Source organism: Tachypleus tridentatus, chromosome 10, assembly GCF_004210375.1.
Source record: "Tachypleus tridentatus isolate NWPU-2018 chromosome 10, ASM421037v1, whole genome shotgun sequence".
Classification (NCBI taxonomy): domain Eukaryota; kingdom Metazoa; phylum Arthropoda; class Merostomata; order Xiphosura; family Limulidae; genus Tachypleus; species Tachypleus tridentatus.
In genome coordinates this window covers 154219888-154240235 of record NC_134834.1, presented here as the reverse complement: position 1 = coordinate 154240235, position 20348 = coordinate 154219888, and the positions used below count along the sequence as shown (strand labels likewise).

General features: G+C 33.9%; 1 protein-coding gene across 10 annotated transcripts in view; it reads right to left on the bottom strand.

The window, feature by feature from the left end:
• Positions 1-18166, bottom strand: part of LOC143230676 (uncharacterized) — an 88741-nt gene extending 70575 nt beyond the window's left edge. For 8 of the 10 annotated variants that reach the window (XR_013016592.1, XR_013016591.1, XM_076464630.1 and 5 more), the window contains exons 1-2: positions 17855-18166; positions 72-2168 (exon numbers count right to left, since the gene is read on the bottom strand). Coding sequence is in view for 8 of the 10 variants with exons in the window: in XM_076464630.1 (XP_076320745.1) it covers positions 72-2025 (1954 nt within the window). In the remaining 2 variants the exon portion in view is untranslated. Of the gene's footprint in view, positions 1-71; positions 2169-13126; positions 13252-17854 lie in introns of all 10 variants that reach the window. The other 2 variants (XM_076464632.1, XM_076464631.1) reach the window with 2 other exon arrangements.
• Positions 18167-20348: the final 2182 nt, after the last annotated feature.

Below are 20348 nucleotides of genomic sequence, written 5' to 3'. Positions count from 1 at the left end.
TCAGTTTTTTAATCCTTACAAAATTCTTTCTCCATAATCTTCCAAAAACATAAAACACTATTGTAACTTACCTTCAAATTTCTCATACAGACTGAAGTCTAGCTTTTCTGGAACAAACTTTGGCCTCTTCACTTTAGACTCTAAGGTGGTTTTATCTAGAGTCAATGAGGCTACCTTTCTCAAGACATTTCCATCTAAAGGAGGGACATCACCTTGGGAAGAGAAGCGACGACTGGTCGACAGCCGACTTTCACTATTTGTAAAAAGTGAGGCTGGCCTTAAGACCTCCTCAGAGTTTGAGAAATCCCGTTTAGCACCACCTGCTGCAGGTGGGGTGCTGAATTTATGTGGAGGCAGAATAACCTTCTTGTGTTGAGTAACAGTGAAAGCACTTGTAAGAGATCCAGTGCTGACCTCCTTAGATGATCTAGTATTACTGGTATACCCATCCTTTGGTGTACTATAAATAACTGTTTCTCTTCTTCCAAGGCTCCCATATCCATAAGGAATACATGTTTTGATATATTCCACATTATTCATAGAGTGGTAACGAGACTGCTGTGCTTCAGATAACCCATGGTAAACCTCTAGTTGGTCATCTGGGGTTCCAGGATATGACTGGACTGCTACAGGAGTTGTACTCTCAGATACTGCTTCCAGCTTGGATTCCCCATTAAGGTCAGTTTCGTTGTTCAAAGTATCTAACACAACAGAAGCATCTTCAGGCATAGGGACGTCTAACAAGGATTCCACCTCTGACACAGTATTGTCCTCAGTAGCATGTTCGTCAGGTGTCGTGAGGTGACTCACCGTATCTACATACTGGGAGCTTGATATTGAGCTTTCTGTGCTAGGAGTCGTGTCTGCAGTAGTATGAAAATTCGATACCGTGACCAGTGCTTTTGAAGCTTTCCACGGCTCTGCAGAGAGATACTGTGCAACTGTAGTGGCACTGGTCTGAAAAGGCACATGAACTTGAGGTTTAACTTCATCATCTGGCAGTTTCTTTGTTTTACTAACTTCTTGTTTGATTACAGCAGCACTACTTTCCGCTGACTTCTTGCCTGTAAGATCTTTGCCTCGTCTGAACCTAGAAGGACTGGCTTTCACTTCAACTTGCCCTACTTGAAGATTAGCTGGTGATCCTTTCCCTTTCTTTTCAGCTTGCTGACTACTCAGATTTCCCATTGTCCATACGTACTGATCGTCTGCACACGCCCTATCAACGTTACACCTGTGAAAGAACGCACAGTTGGCTCGCCTGCATCTCATACATGTTAGCTCGGGAAAGCTGCCGGTGGGCGTGGCCTCACAATGACACTTTTTTGAAGAGAAAGTATGGGGATAAGTTGCTGATTTATATTCTACGTAATCTTCATTAACACTCTCACACAAATCACAATTCGTAGCTCCGAAAACTTCATTATTATTGTCAGCGCATGCTCCTACTGAGCAACATGGAATGACATCTGCAGAGCTGTGAAGCTGTGACGAAATATACTTCGTGGGTGGATAAATATAATCAATGTGGCCACAGTCGACGATCATGGGTGAGTGCGCCAAAAACGTTTCACTCCCAAATGTGGGCGACATACATGACATACACTTGCAGCCTTGTTCGTGTTGCCTTTTGTCAGAAATAATACCGCCGCTTTTAACTTTATCAGCCCGAGAAAAATTAAGGGCAATTTGTTCGAGTTTTCCATCTTTTTCCTCATCGAAATGCAACCGTGACAAGTTTTTAAAGCATTTACGGTGTTGAATTACGTCATCAGGAATTTCGACGTCATCAAAAATAGATGCGGGCCGAATCGCGGGAAACTCGCACGCATCACTACACTCGTTATCTTTGAAGCAAACTTCATTGCTACCGGTATTTACTGTATCACCAGTAAGTTTGCAATAATTACTTTTCATTGTCTCGCTGAAAGCTTCAATTTCTCCAGTTAAAACTGGTGGATTAACACGCCAGTACAGCCACTCACTGAACTCAGGAGAGAGGTCGGAGGAGTCGAAAGATTCCATATCTCTGACGGACAACAGAGCACAGATTTTGTACGTAATCTCGATTATTACTGTTACGATCCAACTAGTAGTATAAACATGAGTCTTCTCTGGTCCCTAGCAGGCTAAATCCAGGATAGCTTCATGAACAATTCCAGCAGAGTCTAAAATGAAACATTGAAACCACAACATAAAATATAACACAATTAAAGTAACTATTGGTGATTACCTTCCGCACAAAGAAAGACAATTAACTGTTACTTCGGTTCTGAAAACTAGTAACGTAAAAACACCCAAGTGCAAATTCCAGATCTGAGTTTGATCAACAAGACAAAACTGGAACACCATCATCCACATCTAAAATCTTGATTTCACATAAAGTTGCATTACGTTGAAATAAGGTCAGATCTAGAACACAACATTGGTACAAACAAGTTAAGCCAGATCTCAACACCACTCCCCAAATATGAAAGTCCTTGTTGCATACTTAGAACTTTTTAGTCTGGGAATTATGCTAACTATTGCATCCAGAACGGAAATCATACCCAACAGAGTACTCCACTTGATGTTCAAATATGTGGATTGTTTTGTTTATTTGTTTTTGTTTGTTTTTTAATTTCGCGCAAACCTACTCGAGGGTTATCTGCGCTAGCCGTCCCTAATTTAGCAGTGTAAGACTAGAGGGAAGGCAACTAGTCATCACCACCCATCGCCAACACTTGGGCTACTCTTACCAACAAATAGTGGGATTAACCGTAACATTATAACGACTTCACGGCTGGGAGGGCGAGCACGTTTGGTGTGAGGGGGATTCGAACCGGCGACCCTCAGATTACAAGTCGAGTGCTTTAACCACCTGGCCACGCCAGGCCGCCAAATATGTGGAACCAATTTTAAATATCTACGTTAAATATACGTTAGCTAAGTTAATCAGACATACTAAAGACGAATAATTCAATTCCTGTATTTGGTTGTCTTAGTATAGTTACATACGTTTGTAGTTTCTTATAATTAAAGAAAAACTTAAATGATTAAATTTTGAAGTTGTATATGAAATTCTTTATCTCTGCACATATATATTTATACGTTTTTATTTTAGCTTCAAATATTAAAATGTAGTATTGAAATGCGAATTTATTTCAAGTTATTAAAACAATGCTTTGTAAGGATTAAATTTTCTAGCTATAATAACTAAGTACGAGTAATTCCATAAAATCACCTATTTCTCTTTTCTCATCCAAGCAAGCTTTTGTGTTTGCATTTTTAGTATTGCATTAGGTGAAAATACAAACATACAGGAGATTCCTATTGCTATTTAACACAAAACCCTTACATTTTCGTTAAAAAAAAATTGTTTATAAATAAAGTATGAACACATTTGTTACTGTAATCATCCTTCCTCTCACCACTTATTACGAAAAAACAGACATAGCCACATACTCACAACATTACTTTTAATTTTTTGAGATTATTTATAATTAATTCATCGTGTCCCTTTACGAGAACTAAATAAACTAAATACACTTTTATTTTTATCTGTATATAACATAGTATAACAAACTAGTCCAGTGTTTGTATTTTCTTATAACAAAGCCACATCGGGCTATCTGCTGAGCCCACCGAGGGGAATCGAACCCCTGATTTTAGCGTTGTGAAACCGGAGACATACTGCTATACTAGCGGGGACTACCAGCCTTTTAAGTACTGAATCGTTTCTCTTGATTCTACTGTAAAGTTCGTTTCTATAAACACTTCTCGAAAACAAATAAATACACTTACCTTCATTTACACACTATTTGGATAAAATATTTTAACGTGTGTAATTTGCCTGTTGCCTGCTATTTCTTTGCTTGTAATAATGAAATATTGTACTTTGGCAGTATGTGTACAGCCGCTGTTATTTGCTAGGCAGTCAAATACACTTAAAACTACCCTACACAATGTGCAATGATGTATTTAATAATACTACCCAGACTTTATTACAATACTCACAGCCATTCTGGGTGAACAATATTGAATAATAATAAAGAAAAAAGAAAGAAAGTAAAATATTGTGGTTTATGATATATTATTATGCCTTGGGGTAAAAATCTGGATATCCTACATAAACACATCGCCATCGTCTGTTAGAGAATTATTTCCTGATTCATCTCCGATAAGTAAAACTCCTCCACGATATCCTCACGTGCCTGAACATGTCAAAAGACAACTGTATTAAAAACAGGCAAGTTCAATCAATTACTTTCCTGTTAACATGTGTCAAAAACCACGAAACAAACTTGGTTGGGACTACTGCGTGCGAGAGTCTTTGTTTAAAAACACACATTTGTGGTCTAAAAGTTGGTTTTAGTGACGGGATGTTAGGACAGTTTATGTTAAGGTTTTATTTTTGTGTGTTATTTCGAAGTTAGTTGGTTTTTTTCATTTCATGGTTCGGAAATCCAAAAGAGAAAGGTGCAGGAACCTGTAATGACCTTGGTAACAATGTCTTGAAAAATATTCCGGTTGTGCAATATGTAATGCTGCGGACAAAAACAACCTATACAATAACTTCCGTTTCATTACAAGAACACTGGCTTTAAATTTCAAAATTTTAACTAGTACACCAGTTTAATTTGTCTTGTCGCGTGCTTCTCGTTATCCTCTGTGGTGTGGTGTCACTGAGGCCCATACCAGTTTGATAGTAAAATACTCTACCAGTGATGTTGAGAAAACCCACTTGTAGAGAAAAATACATATGTAAAAACGGCTCTACGTAAAAAAAATTTCTCAACCCAAACGAGCCGTTTTTACATATATAAAATACTCTACCAGTTTAATGTATTTATCCAACTTTACTACTTTTATTATTGCTGTTATGCCTATGAAATTTTGATATTTTTACATTTATATTGAGTCAATCTTCACTGAGCAAAGCAATAAAAACTCAACGTATATACCAATAAGCAGCTAATGCTGCAAGTTTCGAACAAAGTTAGATGTACTTATTAAGTATATTATCATTCTAAATATATTTATAGAAATAGTTAATTTTCGCTTATGTCACTCATTTTCAGGTTTACACGTGCTTTTATCTTCTAAATAAAACTTGACAGGAACAGTATCAGTAGAAAATGTTTTTAAGCGCGAACCACTGTTTTCGTGTGCCCCAGAGTCTTATCTTTAGTAAACAAAAATATAAAATGGAGGACGAAAGTAACGTTTTTTAATTGCTAACAGTGTAAGAAGGTTTAAAGGTTGGTTTTACAAATTATTTGATTCGTAACATCCTATAACATTTGTATAAAATTCTGTATAATTCTTGGTCATGTAATTTTTAAGCTGAATGCCCATTTTGGGTAAATTAGCAGGCCAGAAATCCCTTATGATTCAGATATAGCCGTCTCTAATTTAGATTATTGCTTAAAGAATAACAGCGAGCTATCATAAAGGGCTTCTTTGGTTCTTTTAACCAAATATCGGAATTGATGGTCACTTTTACAACTCTATGAAATGAAAGTACGAGCCGTACTTAGCAACATCACATCTCGAATCCAAAATCAGCCGATAAGTAGCCTGACACTTTAAGAAAATAACTGAATGATAATTCTAAGCATTCAAAGTCCATTAGGCATTATTCAAGCGATGCGAGATTTTAATTATTATTGTTAACAGAAACAGTTTGACAATGTTTGAATATTAACCACACGTTAAATGTCATTCATATACAAAATTCCAGCTTCTTTATTCATATAATGGCCATTACTTATACAAAAGTTGTATTAAAAACAAGTTATCCGAAACAGCTCCTTCAATGAATTGAAACAGATCATTTAAATGAGGCACAAAGAGTACGTTTAGCAGCTGCATTGCTTCTTAGATAGTATGTATTGAATGCCTAACGCTCATGATGTGAAAGAAATCTTATGGAAAATAGGAATAAAGATAAAATACAGATTAACGTTGAAAAAGGGGCGCCGATAACTCTACACACTATCTCCTCCTGAAGGCAGAATAATGTTACTAAAGTGGCTGATAATAACACCTCTCTTGTAACTTTTTATTATAGTTGAAGATTCGTATTTACTTTCTATTCGAACTGTTAATGTTACTCAGCTCTGTTTAGCTGTTATATGTTTAATATGTATAGTTAGTATGTTCAATTTATTATGGATGTTATGTTAAAAAAGATTAATCGTTAAGCTGCTTGGAATAGTGAGTAGGAAATAAAGATCTGTAGTGTTAAATTACATGAAGTTCTTCAAAATTTTGAACATGATTACTACTCTATATACTACTTAAATCACATGAGAATTTTATTTCGTTCATATGGATTACACATGAAATAAAAGGTATTTCAATCAAATATAAGCCAGTAGTTACAGTGACGTCATCAGCATATTATGCAAATTGATACAACAGATGGTTCGAATCTTTGAAGGTCAAATTCTACCCTTCGTTACGGCCCTACTGAAATCACATCTACAACTAACTTCTATTGTGTAAAAGCATCAATAAAACGTATTTCCTTCATTTAAAGCAAAATTAATAACCCGTTACAATGTAACAGCTAAACCTAGTAACCACAGCAAACGTTCAATATTTGCTAAATGTTGAACACCTATTCTAAATTTTTTAGTATCCCTTTAAGCGATTTTACATGAACTTTATAGTCGCATTCGATTTATTCTAATTTTCTCATTCTGAACGCCTCGTCTAATAAGACTGTAGCAACGAAGATAAACAATAGAAATTATTTCATAACTGTGTATTATATAGGTAAAGCACATATCCAATTCTAGAATGAGGTTACCTCTTCCAACTTGAATTTTAGGATAATATAAACAATATATCTATGGATTATAAAATTACCTATTAAATTATATTTAAATATAATATTGAATTATCTATATAGAATGTAAGGAAATGTTTCTATAAAATATAGAAATACCTATTCAGAATACAGCAACAGTTACACAGAATATATAGTTGTTTTTATTTAATTTCGCACAAAGCTACTCAAGAACTGTTTATACCATTTTTAATTCACAACTTATAAGCTAGGAGGAAAGCAGCTACTCAATACCACCAAGTGCCAGCTTCTGGAATACACTACTCGAATTTGACTGTCACTTATATAATGCTCTCACAGCACGATTTATTTATATTCTTTGTAGTAACAGGACGGAACCAAAGAAGCTTGGATCCACAGTCTTGCATGCGCTCAGCTAAAAGTATAAAGAAATATTATAAATAGTCTGTCACATCACACTATTTTGTAACCAAATTCAATTGTTCTTTTGAAAAATGTCACGTTACACCATTGTGTGACGATTTGTAAAGAAAATCCAGCCAGATACCAAACAACACCAGCAACGAGCTTCAAATGACCGCAACAAAACGTTTGGGCAAAAAGCACTTTAAACAGTAAAGACCGAGTTCAAACAACACTAAAACCTAAGGCTACAGCCTTATCCTACACAGATAAAAATGTACAAATAAGTACACATCATGTTAAAGTCACGATAAAAAGAAATTCTCCTCAAAACGGCTCGTCTGTAATTATTATTATTCTCTTGTCAGCTTGCAACAAAAACAGCTTTGTATGTTGCACCCAAACCATTTGTAAAATATTAAATAAGATACTGTGAAGATAATAGGGGTATTGAAAAGTCGATTGGTTTCTTCTGTATTTTATATGATCTAAAAAACATCTTAATTTTAGTGTAACAATGTTATTTTTACCCTCGAAATCAGTTTTCTTAGAAATATCTGATGTTCCTTTAAAGCTCTCTTAAGTAGAAGGCGAAACATGAATTACTAGCCAATAAGAGATAAACATTAGATGACTAACATATAGACACTAGACGCTTTATACACTATATAATTGATGGAGTTAATGAGCAAACCTATATATTACATATTATTTGAAGGAGTAAAAAATATAATTACACAATATTAAATTTGTTACACGTGTTCGTAGACCAATTACTTTAAAAGACACACAGGTTTATTTAAATAGATGTTTAAGAATGTTCTTGACGCACATGTTTTGTTGGGAAAGGCTGCTTTCCCACCGGTAATATTGTATACGCACTGAGTGGGGGTTATGTTTTATTCTAGGCGTATATCTAGAATATATACTATGCATTGTATATATAGAATTTAATTACACAAACTATAAATGCTCATTATATATTCACACAAGTTTCTATGGCAATCCCTAGCTGTAGCTTAACACTTTAGATTTCGAACTAATGCGATCAAAACACCAACAACTACAGTACATCATCATAAATCGAATCAGCTAGCAACTAGCTATGTTTAGCACCATTACAATATATAAAGTTAGCTACCATATCAAGTAATCCTATGCCCGTAACTGAGCATACAAAAGCCATTAATCGAAATAAATAAAAAATTGGGAATTTAAAAACCTGCAAACAGGGTCGAAAAAGGAAGAAAAGACTCGACATACTGTAGACATTATTTACAAATCCCTATTTTGACTTCAAGTGTAATTCTAGGTCACATTATGGAGTCGAAATACAAGTTTGTAGTATGAGTAAATAATGTGTACAGTATCTCCAGCCTTGTTTCTTTACTTGAGTAAATAATGTGTACAGTATCTCCAGCCTTGTTTCTTTACTTGAGTAAATAATGTGTACAGTATCTCCAGCCTTGTTTCTTTACTTGAGTTAATAATGTGTACAGTATCTCCAGCCTTGTTTCTTTACTTGAGTAAATAATGTGTACAGTATCTCCAGCCTTGTTTCTTTACTTTTTTTTTTACACCCCTATTTGTAGCTTTTAAAATTCCCAATTTCCTACTGCAACCTAACCTCTCTATCACAATATACCACTAGTAACGCTTACCCACGTTATACCGTGAATAACCATACAGGACAAACCGTTCTATTCTCTACGCCATTATATAAATATGACATACTACTAACACTTGCCCTGGTCAATAAAGTATGGCATTTTACTATCGACAAGTCGACACCTGTGTAATAAGTGATGTTCACATAATAAGACGACTTTATGGTGACGAACTAACAGATGATTTTATTAGGATGATGTTCATTAATGCTGATGACCTGAATTTTTATTGTAAAACAAACTACGTCAAGCCAACGATTTGTACTTCTCTTCGATAACAAAGTCTTTATATATATATAATTAAACAAGCAGTTTAAGCTGACGAGCTAAACTTTAAAACTGTGAAAGGGGTTATGTAGTCGCCTATTCTAAAAATGGCGTTCTTTATTAAAAGTGTCACCACGTTTATAATTTCAACATTATTATGATACGAGCTGTGTAAAAGTCTATTTATGACGCTGTTCTCTAAACAGAACGTTATCATGTTGACTGAAACTTCTACTGTAAAACGAACTCTACTGATGTCTATTACTGTGATATTAACCAAGGAATATATTGTCACACTGAAGACCAGAACTTCTAATGTAAAAAAAGAACTACAGAAATCTATGTTAAGAGTGTATTCTATAAGCAAATCGCTGCAATGCTGACGACCTGAATTTTACTGCAGAACAAGTTATAAGACGTAATGGCACTGATGGCAACTTGTTGTTGTAAAACAAGTTCAGTAGCCATGTGTACTCAGGAAATGTTCACTAAACAATACTGAGTTATGCTAACGACATGAGCTTCTACAGTTTACTTGCTTTAAGCAACTTCACTTCCAACACTTTTCTATACAAAAAGCAATTATTAAATTAACGGTCAAATTCAAGTGAAATGATACACTATTTTATGCCTACAATCAATCATGGAAGGACGGTTTGATCTCAGTTGTTTAACAGAAAAGTAATAATAATATGATGGACAGTCTTGAGAATATACACGTTACAAAATACTATTAAAAGTACAACCATTTCATGCCCCACCTTTTAAGAATCAGTTAAATCACTGTAGAAGTGACCCCAGAGAAGGGTAGATGTTTGTGAATAAAGATTCAATGTCAAAAGTAATAAATAAATATTGACCAGCATTATTAATTTTACAAAGTTCTTGTGCAAAGAAAAATTATTCTTTAACTGTAAACTCATTGGAAGTGAGTGAATTTAGAATAGGAACGAAAAATTTAGCTAATTTATAAGTACGAGATCTAACTAGTTTCAACACTAAATTCACAAACATTCCACTCGGTGCAGATGGTTATTTTGGATATACTGGATATCCTCCATTAAATGCTCGGTTTGAAAAGTTACGAAGGTGATGATTATACACGAGTCGTTGCAGAAGAAGCCAAATGTTATTAAACATGCTCGTGCGTTTAAATCACTTATAGAGGCATGGCACCGCTATAGCGAGTCGCAACACTTTTAGTGAAAATCAAAATGTCTTCCTCCCAAAAGTAAATTTCGTATCAATATTCTCAACTAATTTGCACCATTAGCTCAATCTGTAAAATATAATCATATAAGCATGATTTAATGCAATAACCAAGCACGACCTTCGGATGACTTTTGGATGATTGCGTTTCAAATGTTTTTAAACACATGCAACTTAGTATAACACTAAATGAAACTGGTGATCTTGTAGACTGGGTTCATGTTTAAATGAAACTCTTACTTTACAATTCTCTTTCTAATTAACAACAACGTCACAGTTAATGTTTCGTAAGCAGGAACATGTTTTAAAGTAACGATCACTGGTAATACTTCATACGAATATAAAATAATTTAACAAAATGCAGCTACATATCTACAGTTTCCGTCATTATCAGCTACATATCTACAGTTTCCGTCATTATCAGCTACATATCTACAGTTTCCGTCATTATCAGCTACATATCTACAGTTTCCGTCATTATCAGCTACATATCTACAGTTTCCGTCATTATCAGCTACATATCTACAGTTTCCGTCATTATGTATTTGTTTTAAAAGTTTCGCGCAAAGCTACATAGAAGTTAGTTACATGTAGCCGTCTCCAATACTGAACTGATACGACTAGAAACTAAACGAAACGAACTTGGCAGGGGTTTAGTTTAGAGAGAAGAAAGTCTGTTTTGTTTGTTGGTTTGTTTTGGAATTTCGCACAAAGCTACTCGAGGGCTATCTGTGCTAGCCATCCCTAATTTAGCAGTGTAAGACTAGAGGGAAGGCAGCTAGTCATCACCACCCACCGCCAACTCTTGGGCTACTCTTTTACCAACGAATTGACTGTAACATTATAACGCCCCCACGGCTGGGAGGGCGAGCATGTTTAGCGCGACGCGGGCGCGAACCCGCGACCCTCGGATTACGAGTCGCACGCCTTACGCGCTAGGCCATGCCGGGCCGAGAAGAAAGTCATGTGGAATTCTCTCCCCAACAGGGGTGGTCAGGAACGTTGGGGTTTCTCTTCGTCCCCGCTCATGGACGATTATTTACTTTTACATGGAAGTTTTCTTGTAATTTTATTTGACTTGTTTAAGGTGATGAGTGAAGTGGGGCAGTATAATAATGACGGGTGATAAAGGAGAGCGAGACAAAGGCAGCACAAGGGAAGTAAACCAGGCCGGAGCCCGCAGTCCGAAAAGCCGACAAGACATCAACTCAAACGGCACGATTCGGGGCCGGGCACGAATATTGCCTTGGCTGGGATCTAAAGATCCAATGCCTGATATTTAGATGTGGGGGGTGGAGAACGGGAGTGCCCCAAGAAAACCCACTCTCACAGGACAGTCGCCGAATGTTTCACCTGTCTGTACCCGGATCTGAAAAGAAATACATGTAAACATAAACGTATATTCTCACCTTATTTATCATTATGTATTTTGTTGAGTGGTTTGTCATTATTGAAATATGTTATATGGCGAGATGTATTTTGTAGGAGCGCTGGCTAATTTACATATGACGCAGTTTTTTTTCCATGTTCTGCTTTTAAGTAATGTTTGTATGATATTTCTGTGAGCCTGTTTCCGAGGGTAGGTAGGTTACTGATTTTGTGTATATAACTGACAGGTGTGCATGCTGGTAGTCAGTTTGCTGTTCTTAATATTTTATTTTGTTGTATTTGGATCTTTTGTAGTGTGTTAGATATTTTATGTGACTTGACATCCATACTCTATTAATGGACGGATGTAAGCCTTGTATATTTGAATTACGGTTTCTGGCGAGCAGTTTGAGCGTTTGCTAGTTACGGTCAGCAAACGTGATATGCGGTTTTGATGGATAAATATGTTGTTAACATGTTTTTTTTTCCATGTTAATCTGTAGTCGAAAGTGATGCCAAGGAATGTGATGTGCTTGCTCATGTCAATAGGCGTGTTGCCGAGTGAGAGGTTTACTTTTTATAGAGTTTTTCTGTGCCTTTTTTAATTTCCTATAAAAATGATTGCTTGCGTTTTTATAGGGTTTAAAACCACTCTCCACTTGTTACTCCAGCCCACGACAATATTTTGTGTTTCATCAACGCGAGACATGGCCATTAGCGGGTTTCTAGAAATACCCAAGAAAGCAATGTTGTCTGTATATTATGAATTGTAAGTTACACTAGGAAAAGGTTATCACTAACGAAAATAATGTAAAGGAGTGACGAGACGACGGATCCTTGGGACACTACGAAAATAACGTAAAGGATCCTTGTTATCGAATACTTTGTAAACTGATTGTCATGTGAGGTGATCTATTGTTTGTCTATTTTTCCTGGAAGCGTTTTGAGATTCGGGAAGGATGTTATTTATTTCGCAACAATGAAGAAGGCGATTTGATATTTGATATTATTTTCTCCATTAGTTTGCCAAGACAACTTAAAAGACTGATGGGACGGAAGTTGTCAGGATCACTCCTGTTTGTTTCTTTGGAAAACGTGGTGATAATAGCTTTTTCCCAGGTGTCGGGGTAATAACCTGTTGTTAGTGAGACATTCACGATGTTTGGAAGATGTTGTAATAGAAGATTGGAGCTTTTTTTAAGAATATTTGGTTTCAAGTTTTTAATGTTAATTTTGAATTCAATGGTGGTGATTTTCTGTTAATTAGACTGGAATGACTGTTTAGAGTGTTACCAGGGAATTGTGGTCTGAAAGAAGATTGATTTGTATTATGTAGTTGTTAACATGTTGTTGGATATTACTAGAAGGAAAACAACCAGTCAACAGTATCCACAGCAAACTCTTTAGCTATTCTTACCTGACCGAATAGTGCTCCCATGTCCCTGAAGTGCAGTGGTGTTTTTATGACATCATACAAATCCTAAGTTCTAAGATTCACATCCCCAATATGATACTACTTAGACCACGCTCAAATTATCGAAACTATAATATATCAAAAAACAAAGAAAGAAAGAATATGCTTTTGTATTCGTTAATAAAATGCGAAGTAAAATGTATAGTACTTGTCAATGAATGGGGAGTGCCATCTACCAGAGATGCCAACCATTACGAGTTGACCATAATCATTACGATTTTGGTGTATACATTATGACTATACGTTCGTACAGACAAATATTACGACTTGTTGCAACTCCCAAATTATATATTATATAGGCCTATATAATAATAAAGTGATAAATTGTTCCCCCAGGGCTTGAAAGGGGTGAAAAAAAATTTCTAGTGAGACATAAATAAATTTTGATAATAAATAAAAGACAGTCCAAATGGTTACTTGCGATGATCATGTTTGTGCTTGAAATAATATAAAATATTTGTATCTCCAACGTCTACCAATAGTTTGAGTGCGGTGCTTCTCCATACCGGGTACGTGGGGGAATCCATAGTTACGTCATCAGTGCTTTTCAGCCAATCAGCGCTCGCGTAGATGGGTATTTCTCGTTTTCTAGGCGGCATAGAAACACCAATGCGATCGTTCACAAGATGGAAAAAAAAAAGAGGCCACGTTCACCAGATTGTCTTGTTTTTGGCAAATCTAAAAGGACTAAATCTGTGAATCAAACATTTAGGAAAGAGTATAATGCAAAATATCCGGTCATTGCATCAAAAGTCAGTGACAGTCATGCGTTTTGTACAGTTTGTCATATCGATTTTTCTGTGGCGCATGGCGGGATAAATGATTGTTCCAGACATACAAAATCAGCATCTCACCAACAAAAGGCTGAGGCAAAGACAAAAACGATGCAGATAACGACATTGATGAGTAAGAATTCAGAATATGAATCCATAAATGCAGAAGTGATGTTCACGCAATTCGTCATAATTTACTCCTAGCTGTAGCTGATCATGCAGGACATCTATTCAGAAAAATGTTCCCAGACTCTGATATAGCAAAAACATATGGCTGTGCTAGAACCAAAACTACAGCCATTGTACAAATGTTGGGTTGTGAAGATAACAAAATTATTTCAAGCATACTTACTAACAGTGTTCACAGTTTAGCCACAGATGGATCCACAGACATGGATGACTCAAAACTGTATCCAGTGGTTGTACGATATCTGTACAGGCTCTGTCTACAATCATTACGCTCAGTCATTTGAAATAGTTGGCATCTCTGCCAACTACTTGTACATTAATTATTAAAAATGCTTCAAAACTATTCTTAAAACTTAAATTAAAAATTAAATTCTTTAATTTTTTTTTAAAAAATAACATTGGCAGCCTTAAGGTTCAGATTCAGCAAGTGAAAGATTTAAATATATTTCATAGTAAACGATAATGTATTCTTTTTTAATAAACAAGTGTCAAAAGTTTTGCAAACATTGAAGCAGTAATTTCCATATGTAAATAACATTTATCACATACCTTATAACCTTTTTTTACTTACAAAACATTTAATAACTTCTAATATCTGTTTTTATTTTGTTATTTACTTTCACAGTGTTAGCAGCAATGTGCTAATTACAGTGATTTCAAGAAGTTAATTGAATCACTTTATTGAGGTTTGGCTACTAAAGCAATAACTCCACATAAAGCCTGTCTCTAGGTGCTGGCCAAAGCATCAATAGTTCCATCTAAGACGTTCAATGCTGTTTATAAATTTACCTATATATCTTTGTGTGTATGTTTATACACACACACATACATTTGGCTAGAAATCTGAGCTTCTGCTAAATTTACCTCACAACTTTAACAATGTTACAGAAAAGTAGATACATCTTAGCACCCAGAAAAATATATCGAAAAAGTGACTGTCAGCTTAGTTGTTTAATATATGGAACACTCATTTAACATGATGCTGTTATACTCTCACATTGTAACAGTATGTTGGAAAAACCACCTGCATTCTATAGGTCATATACCACATTTGAGTGCAATTTGTTTGGAATTAGTAACACAAATACTTGAGAGATAAATATCAAGAGTCTCTTCACTTATCACTTTGTTGTTACAGAATATGAAGGATAAATAGTAGATCAGAGCAACTCCCTTACAAACTAGAATCTGAATATCCAAATTCCTTAAAAATTACAATACTCCAACTCCATTACAAATTAGAATCTTTATACCTGATGTTTCTTACAAAAAGCAGAACTTAGATATCCAACTTCTTTGGAAGTTAGAGCCTAAATACTTCAACTCCATTATAATTCTCAACCAGAATACTTAACTCTTAAAAATGGTCTAGATATGTTTTTGATTAAAGTCATGTGATAAGTAAATATGCTCATATTACCAAATCCCAATCATATTTAATTACACTTGTCAACATAACCTATCATCACAATAGAAAACAAATGCAATGAATTGGATAACCACTCTCTTAAATTTCTTGTGGAAAATACTTTTTGAGCTACAAGAACAAATCTGTAACTTCTGATATTCAATCACAGGTGTCCATCATTAAAACACATTTGAACAATGAGGAAGTGTAAAAACCAATGAACATGAAACTTGAAAAAATACCATCACATAATACATAAACCAGGTTTCAGTTCGTATTTTCAAGAAATACTCATATGCTACCAGAAAAATATAAAACAAATATTATTTCTGATAAAATTTACTTTCACTTAATATTAAATTACCAATCCTGAAAATTTAAGTCAGTAGAAAATAAATTATTCTATCAGAAAGATTTAAGATTTTTGTGTATTGTGTATGTTAATAAACCACCACTGGTTATGTCTCTTATTAATTCAATCAACAAAATTAAGCAGCAATGCTATTAAATACTCACACACACAAAAAAATTAGCTTGGTATTTGAATCTTATTATATTTATCATATTTTAATTATTCAAGTGGATTTGTTCATATAAAATTTTATTTTATGGATTAGAACTCTTATAAAGATATAAAAAAGAATAAATATTTCAAATATTTACAGGAAGCATCCATATGTAAATATCAAAGATTTAAAACATGTTCAAGACCTTGAAAGCCTTAAGTCAAAATTTTAAGCCAGAAAAATGAAAATTTTAGAATTAGTTAATTAAACTTTGTATAATGGTGATTGTTTTTTATAACAATGACAAGTGTCTTATTTTGTAAATAACTGAAAATATACAATAATTCCTTCTGACATTATGAAAATTAACCTTCTGAGTTGTTGTTAAATGTTTAAAAATTAATTGAAACCAAAAATTTCTGTGCAGTGATAATATACACATTTTCAACCTTATTTTCTCACAATCTCTTAAGTGTGATAACGTGAAGGCTATGACTGCTTATTGGTCCACACAAAGACAAAAAATTAGTTAACTGCTTTCTCATTGATAAATGTACTTCACACAATAACTAGTTTAAGTTAAAAAAAACAAAATTTTGTAATCTAGTTTGTAAAATCTTTATTGACTGTACACTCTCTTAATGTTTAAATATGTATGAAAAAGAAAAAAAAAATTTAACTAGGTGCTTTCATTAACAGCATTAGTTATAAATCTTATGTTTAATGTTATACGGCCTTTAATTACTTTTTACACTTTTAAGATAATTTTATATTACTAGTATATTATATAGATTCAGGACTAACATAAGCCTCCTACACTGACCAAAAATCATTGGATATTATTAAAATTACAGCAAAACTATTGTTCACAGAAGTAACAACAAGCTGATGATTCAACAGATTCTACTCACTACAAATGCTTAGGTTTCTTAAATAAAGATTAACAATACTAAGTTTTTCTGCTTACTATTTTGTTTTCAAAGTTAACTTCATTAAATTACAAGTTACTTTTCAGTTTATATATATACACACATACACACATTTAATCTAGGTTTGATGAGAAGTTTATAATTATTCTTACTGATCATAAAATATACATTAATAACTGCATGATTGTAAAGTAATTAAGCAACCTATTATTTTTATTACTTTGCATTTATTGCAATATGTTACTCTTATACTATTTTAACAATGCTAGCAACTTGTTATCAAAAGTCAAATTTGTATTAATCTTTCATCTGCTGCATTAAATCTGCAGTAGTAGTCGTCACCTGTTGCATCAAATCCATTATATTTGCTAGTTCTAAAGCTTCACCTGTTGAGCCAGATCCGTCATATTATTACTAATTCATCTGCTGAGTCAAAGCTGTAGTATTAGTATACCTGTTTCACTCGTTAACTCAAATCTGTAGTACTATTAGTAGTAATATTGATATTTCACATGTTCATTCGAAATTGTAGCACTAGGAGAAGCGAGTAGTACGACTTTCAACTGTTACAAATTATCATAAAATAAGGCCATACAAGTTAATAAGATTGATTTTCAACAACTTTAAAAAATATAACTACAATTTAAGCAACTTATCTTACATTTCGTATAACTACTTCTCTAGGTTTCACTCTTACCGTTGCTAATATCTGTACATATAATTTAATAAAATAGTAATAAATAATTGTGTGAATAACCGAGTCTAATAAACAGGCTATACCATAAAACTTAATACGCAATACAGTGTGTACTGACTTGAAAAAACAGTTAACTTAGATATTGCTAATAAATTATATTACTAGTTACCTGGGTCTTTAACAGTAACACCATGTTAAACAGTCAACAGTTGCATTCAGAGACTTGTCATTATCGCCTTGTACCTGTAGTGTAGAAGGACTTAGTTGGAATTAGAAACTGGATTGTGTGAAATAATAATTTGCAGTTGTTTAAAATTAAAAGAAGGGCAAAAAAATCAAAATTACAGTAAGTTTAATGTTAAAATATACGTACGAAACGTTACTGTTAAATTTCAAAACATGAAAAACAGTTTAAATAACTTTTAAAAAGTTTGTCGAACTCTTAAAACTTTGTAACCAAGTTTGATAGCTACCCTTCTCGGACGTGCCATCTATCGGTAATATTGCTTTTGAACAACAATAAAAAAGTACATTTTTCAATGACCAACACAATTCAAAAAAGAAAAGAAATAGAAACACTCATGGCGTTACCTAATAAAAACAGAGGTTAAAAAAGAAGTTTGCCCATAGAATAAAAAATAAATAAATCTGAAACTTTGAATTATTTTCAATTGTTAGTATTCCAATGTTAATTCGGAAAATAAAAGAAAGCGTTTTAAATATTTCTCAGCGAGTCTGATATCAAGTGAGTAATTCAGAAGAATTCTAATCATATTCGTAATAATGGATAATTATAAAATCGTGTTATTAAATTGTTGTTTCAATCTGTTAATCAAAAGAATCTATTCAAGATGTTACGTCAAGTTCACAGAGAGCACATGTATACTTAATTTTTTCTTCTCTCTCTCTCTTATAAAATACCCCATTGTGAACCTTTGGACTTAAATAAAAGTATGAAGCTATTTATCGCTTGTACAAATAATCCTAGAATTATATATAGGACATTTAAATTCAAACTATGGTATTCTCAGATTTTCTTGCGTTAACTCACAGCATCACGAGTAGGAACCATTAAATAATACGAGATTTGACGGAAACTGTATAACAAATCAGTACCTGAATTTCTCTTACTTTGAATGCGCTGAACTTTCAGAAAGGAGACTGGACACAATTATGCACACAATATCAAGCTTTATCCTCACAAAACATAATCAACTGTTAACACTTTAGCAGGTACTTTCATGCTGCATCCTCATCTGGAGAGAGAGATAAACAAGCTAATTTGTGTTCTCTGAACTATATTTCAAATTTCTAAATGTAGAAGCTAGAGCCTAAGTGTAAGTAAAATTAAAGTGTTTTAGCTGTATTTAGATCTGAACAATATATATTTTATGAAAATCTGTAATAAAATTATTTCTCAGTTCTTACACAATTTCATATCATTTCTAAAGCTGGTGAAAATCTATCTCTTTGGCAATTCTGTCTATAACAAAATATATCAGTCCTACCAATTATTTCTCCAACTGAGAAAACATGGTATTGTGTACTTATATTTTTCATCTCCATATCCACATGACTGAAGCTACTTTCGTTGTCAAAAAGGGCGTGTTATATCCTCAAGCCATAACCTAACTTGCCAATAGAAAAAATACTGTCCACTATCTATAGCTATCCTATCTAATGGGAAACAGTTGTAATATCTTTCGTGATTCATTCACTTCTGTAAATAACTAGAGAGGGAGAGAATAAACCTCAGTTGTTCTTTTGAGTGACTTTCTATATGAAGAACATAATCCAAATTATGCTGAAATTTTGAAAACTTTATCTACTAACTAAAGGTTATAAAACGTATAGTATTCTCATGTAGTACACAATGATATTCATAACATTCAATTTTAAAATTAACTTAAATACTTAGCTGACTAAATGGAAAAGCTTATCCAGTCAGCTTTCACGATTATTATATGTTCGCATCTTACTCCCCCTTCAATTTATGTTTAGCTAGGCAAGAAATGTTTTTAATAAAATATAATGCAGACAGTCACGTGTTATTTACAAAATTGACAAGTTCACAAAGAAGGTAACAGTTTTAATTGTAGGTAATGAATTCTTTAATCAAAATAGAAACAACTGTTGTAAACTATATTTTCAGTATTTCGATTTAGCATTTGGGGTAAATGCTTGTTTTTTTGTTTTTGAATTTCGTGCAGAGTTACATAAGAGCTATCTGCGCTAGCTGTTACTAATTTGGCAGGTTAAGACTAAAGAGAAGGCAGCTAGTTGTCACCATCTATCGCCAACTCTTGGGCTATTTTTTTACCAACAAATAGCGGGATTAACCCTCATATTATAACAGTCCCACAGTTGAAAAATTGAGCATGGTTGGTGTAATGCGGATTTAAACCCGCGACTCTCAGATTGCAAATCGAGCGCCCTAGCCACCTGGCTATGTCAGACCAGTCAAAAGGCATTTTTCACATATGTGTTACTTATATTAATCATATCGGATGTCATAAGTATTAAGTATGAAGTAAGAGATTCTGTGGATGCATCTCTTCCTAAACGTGTTGATTAATTGAAGCCAAACTTGGCATTCTAACTTAGAAGTCCAAAGGCAAACTAAATTCATATTAAACTTTCCCATATATTGAAAAATACGAATG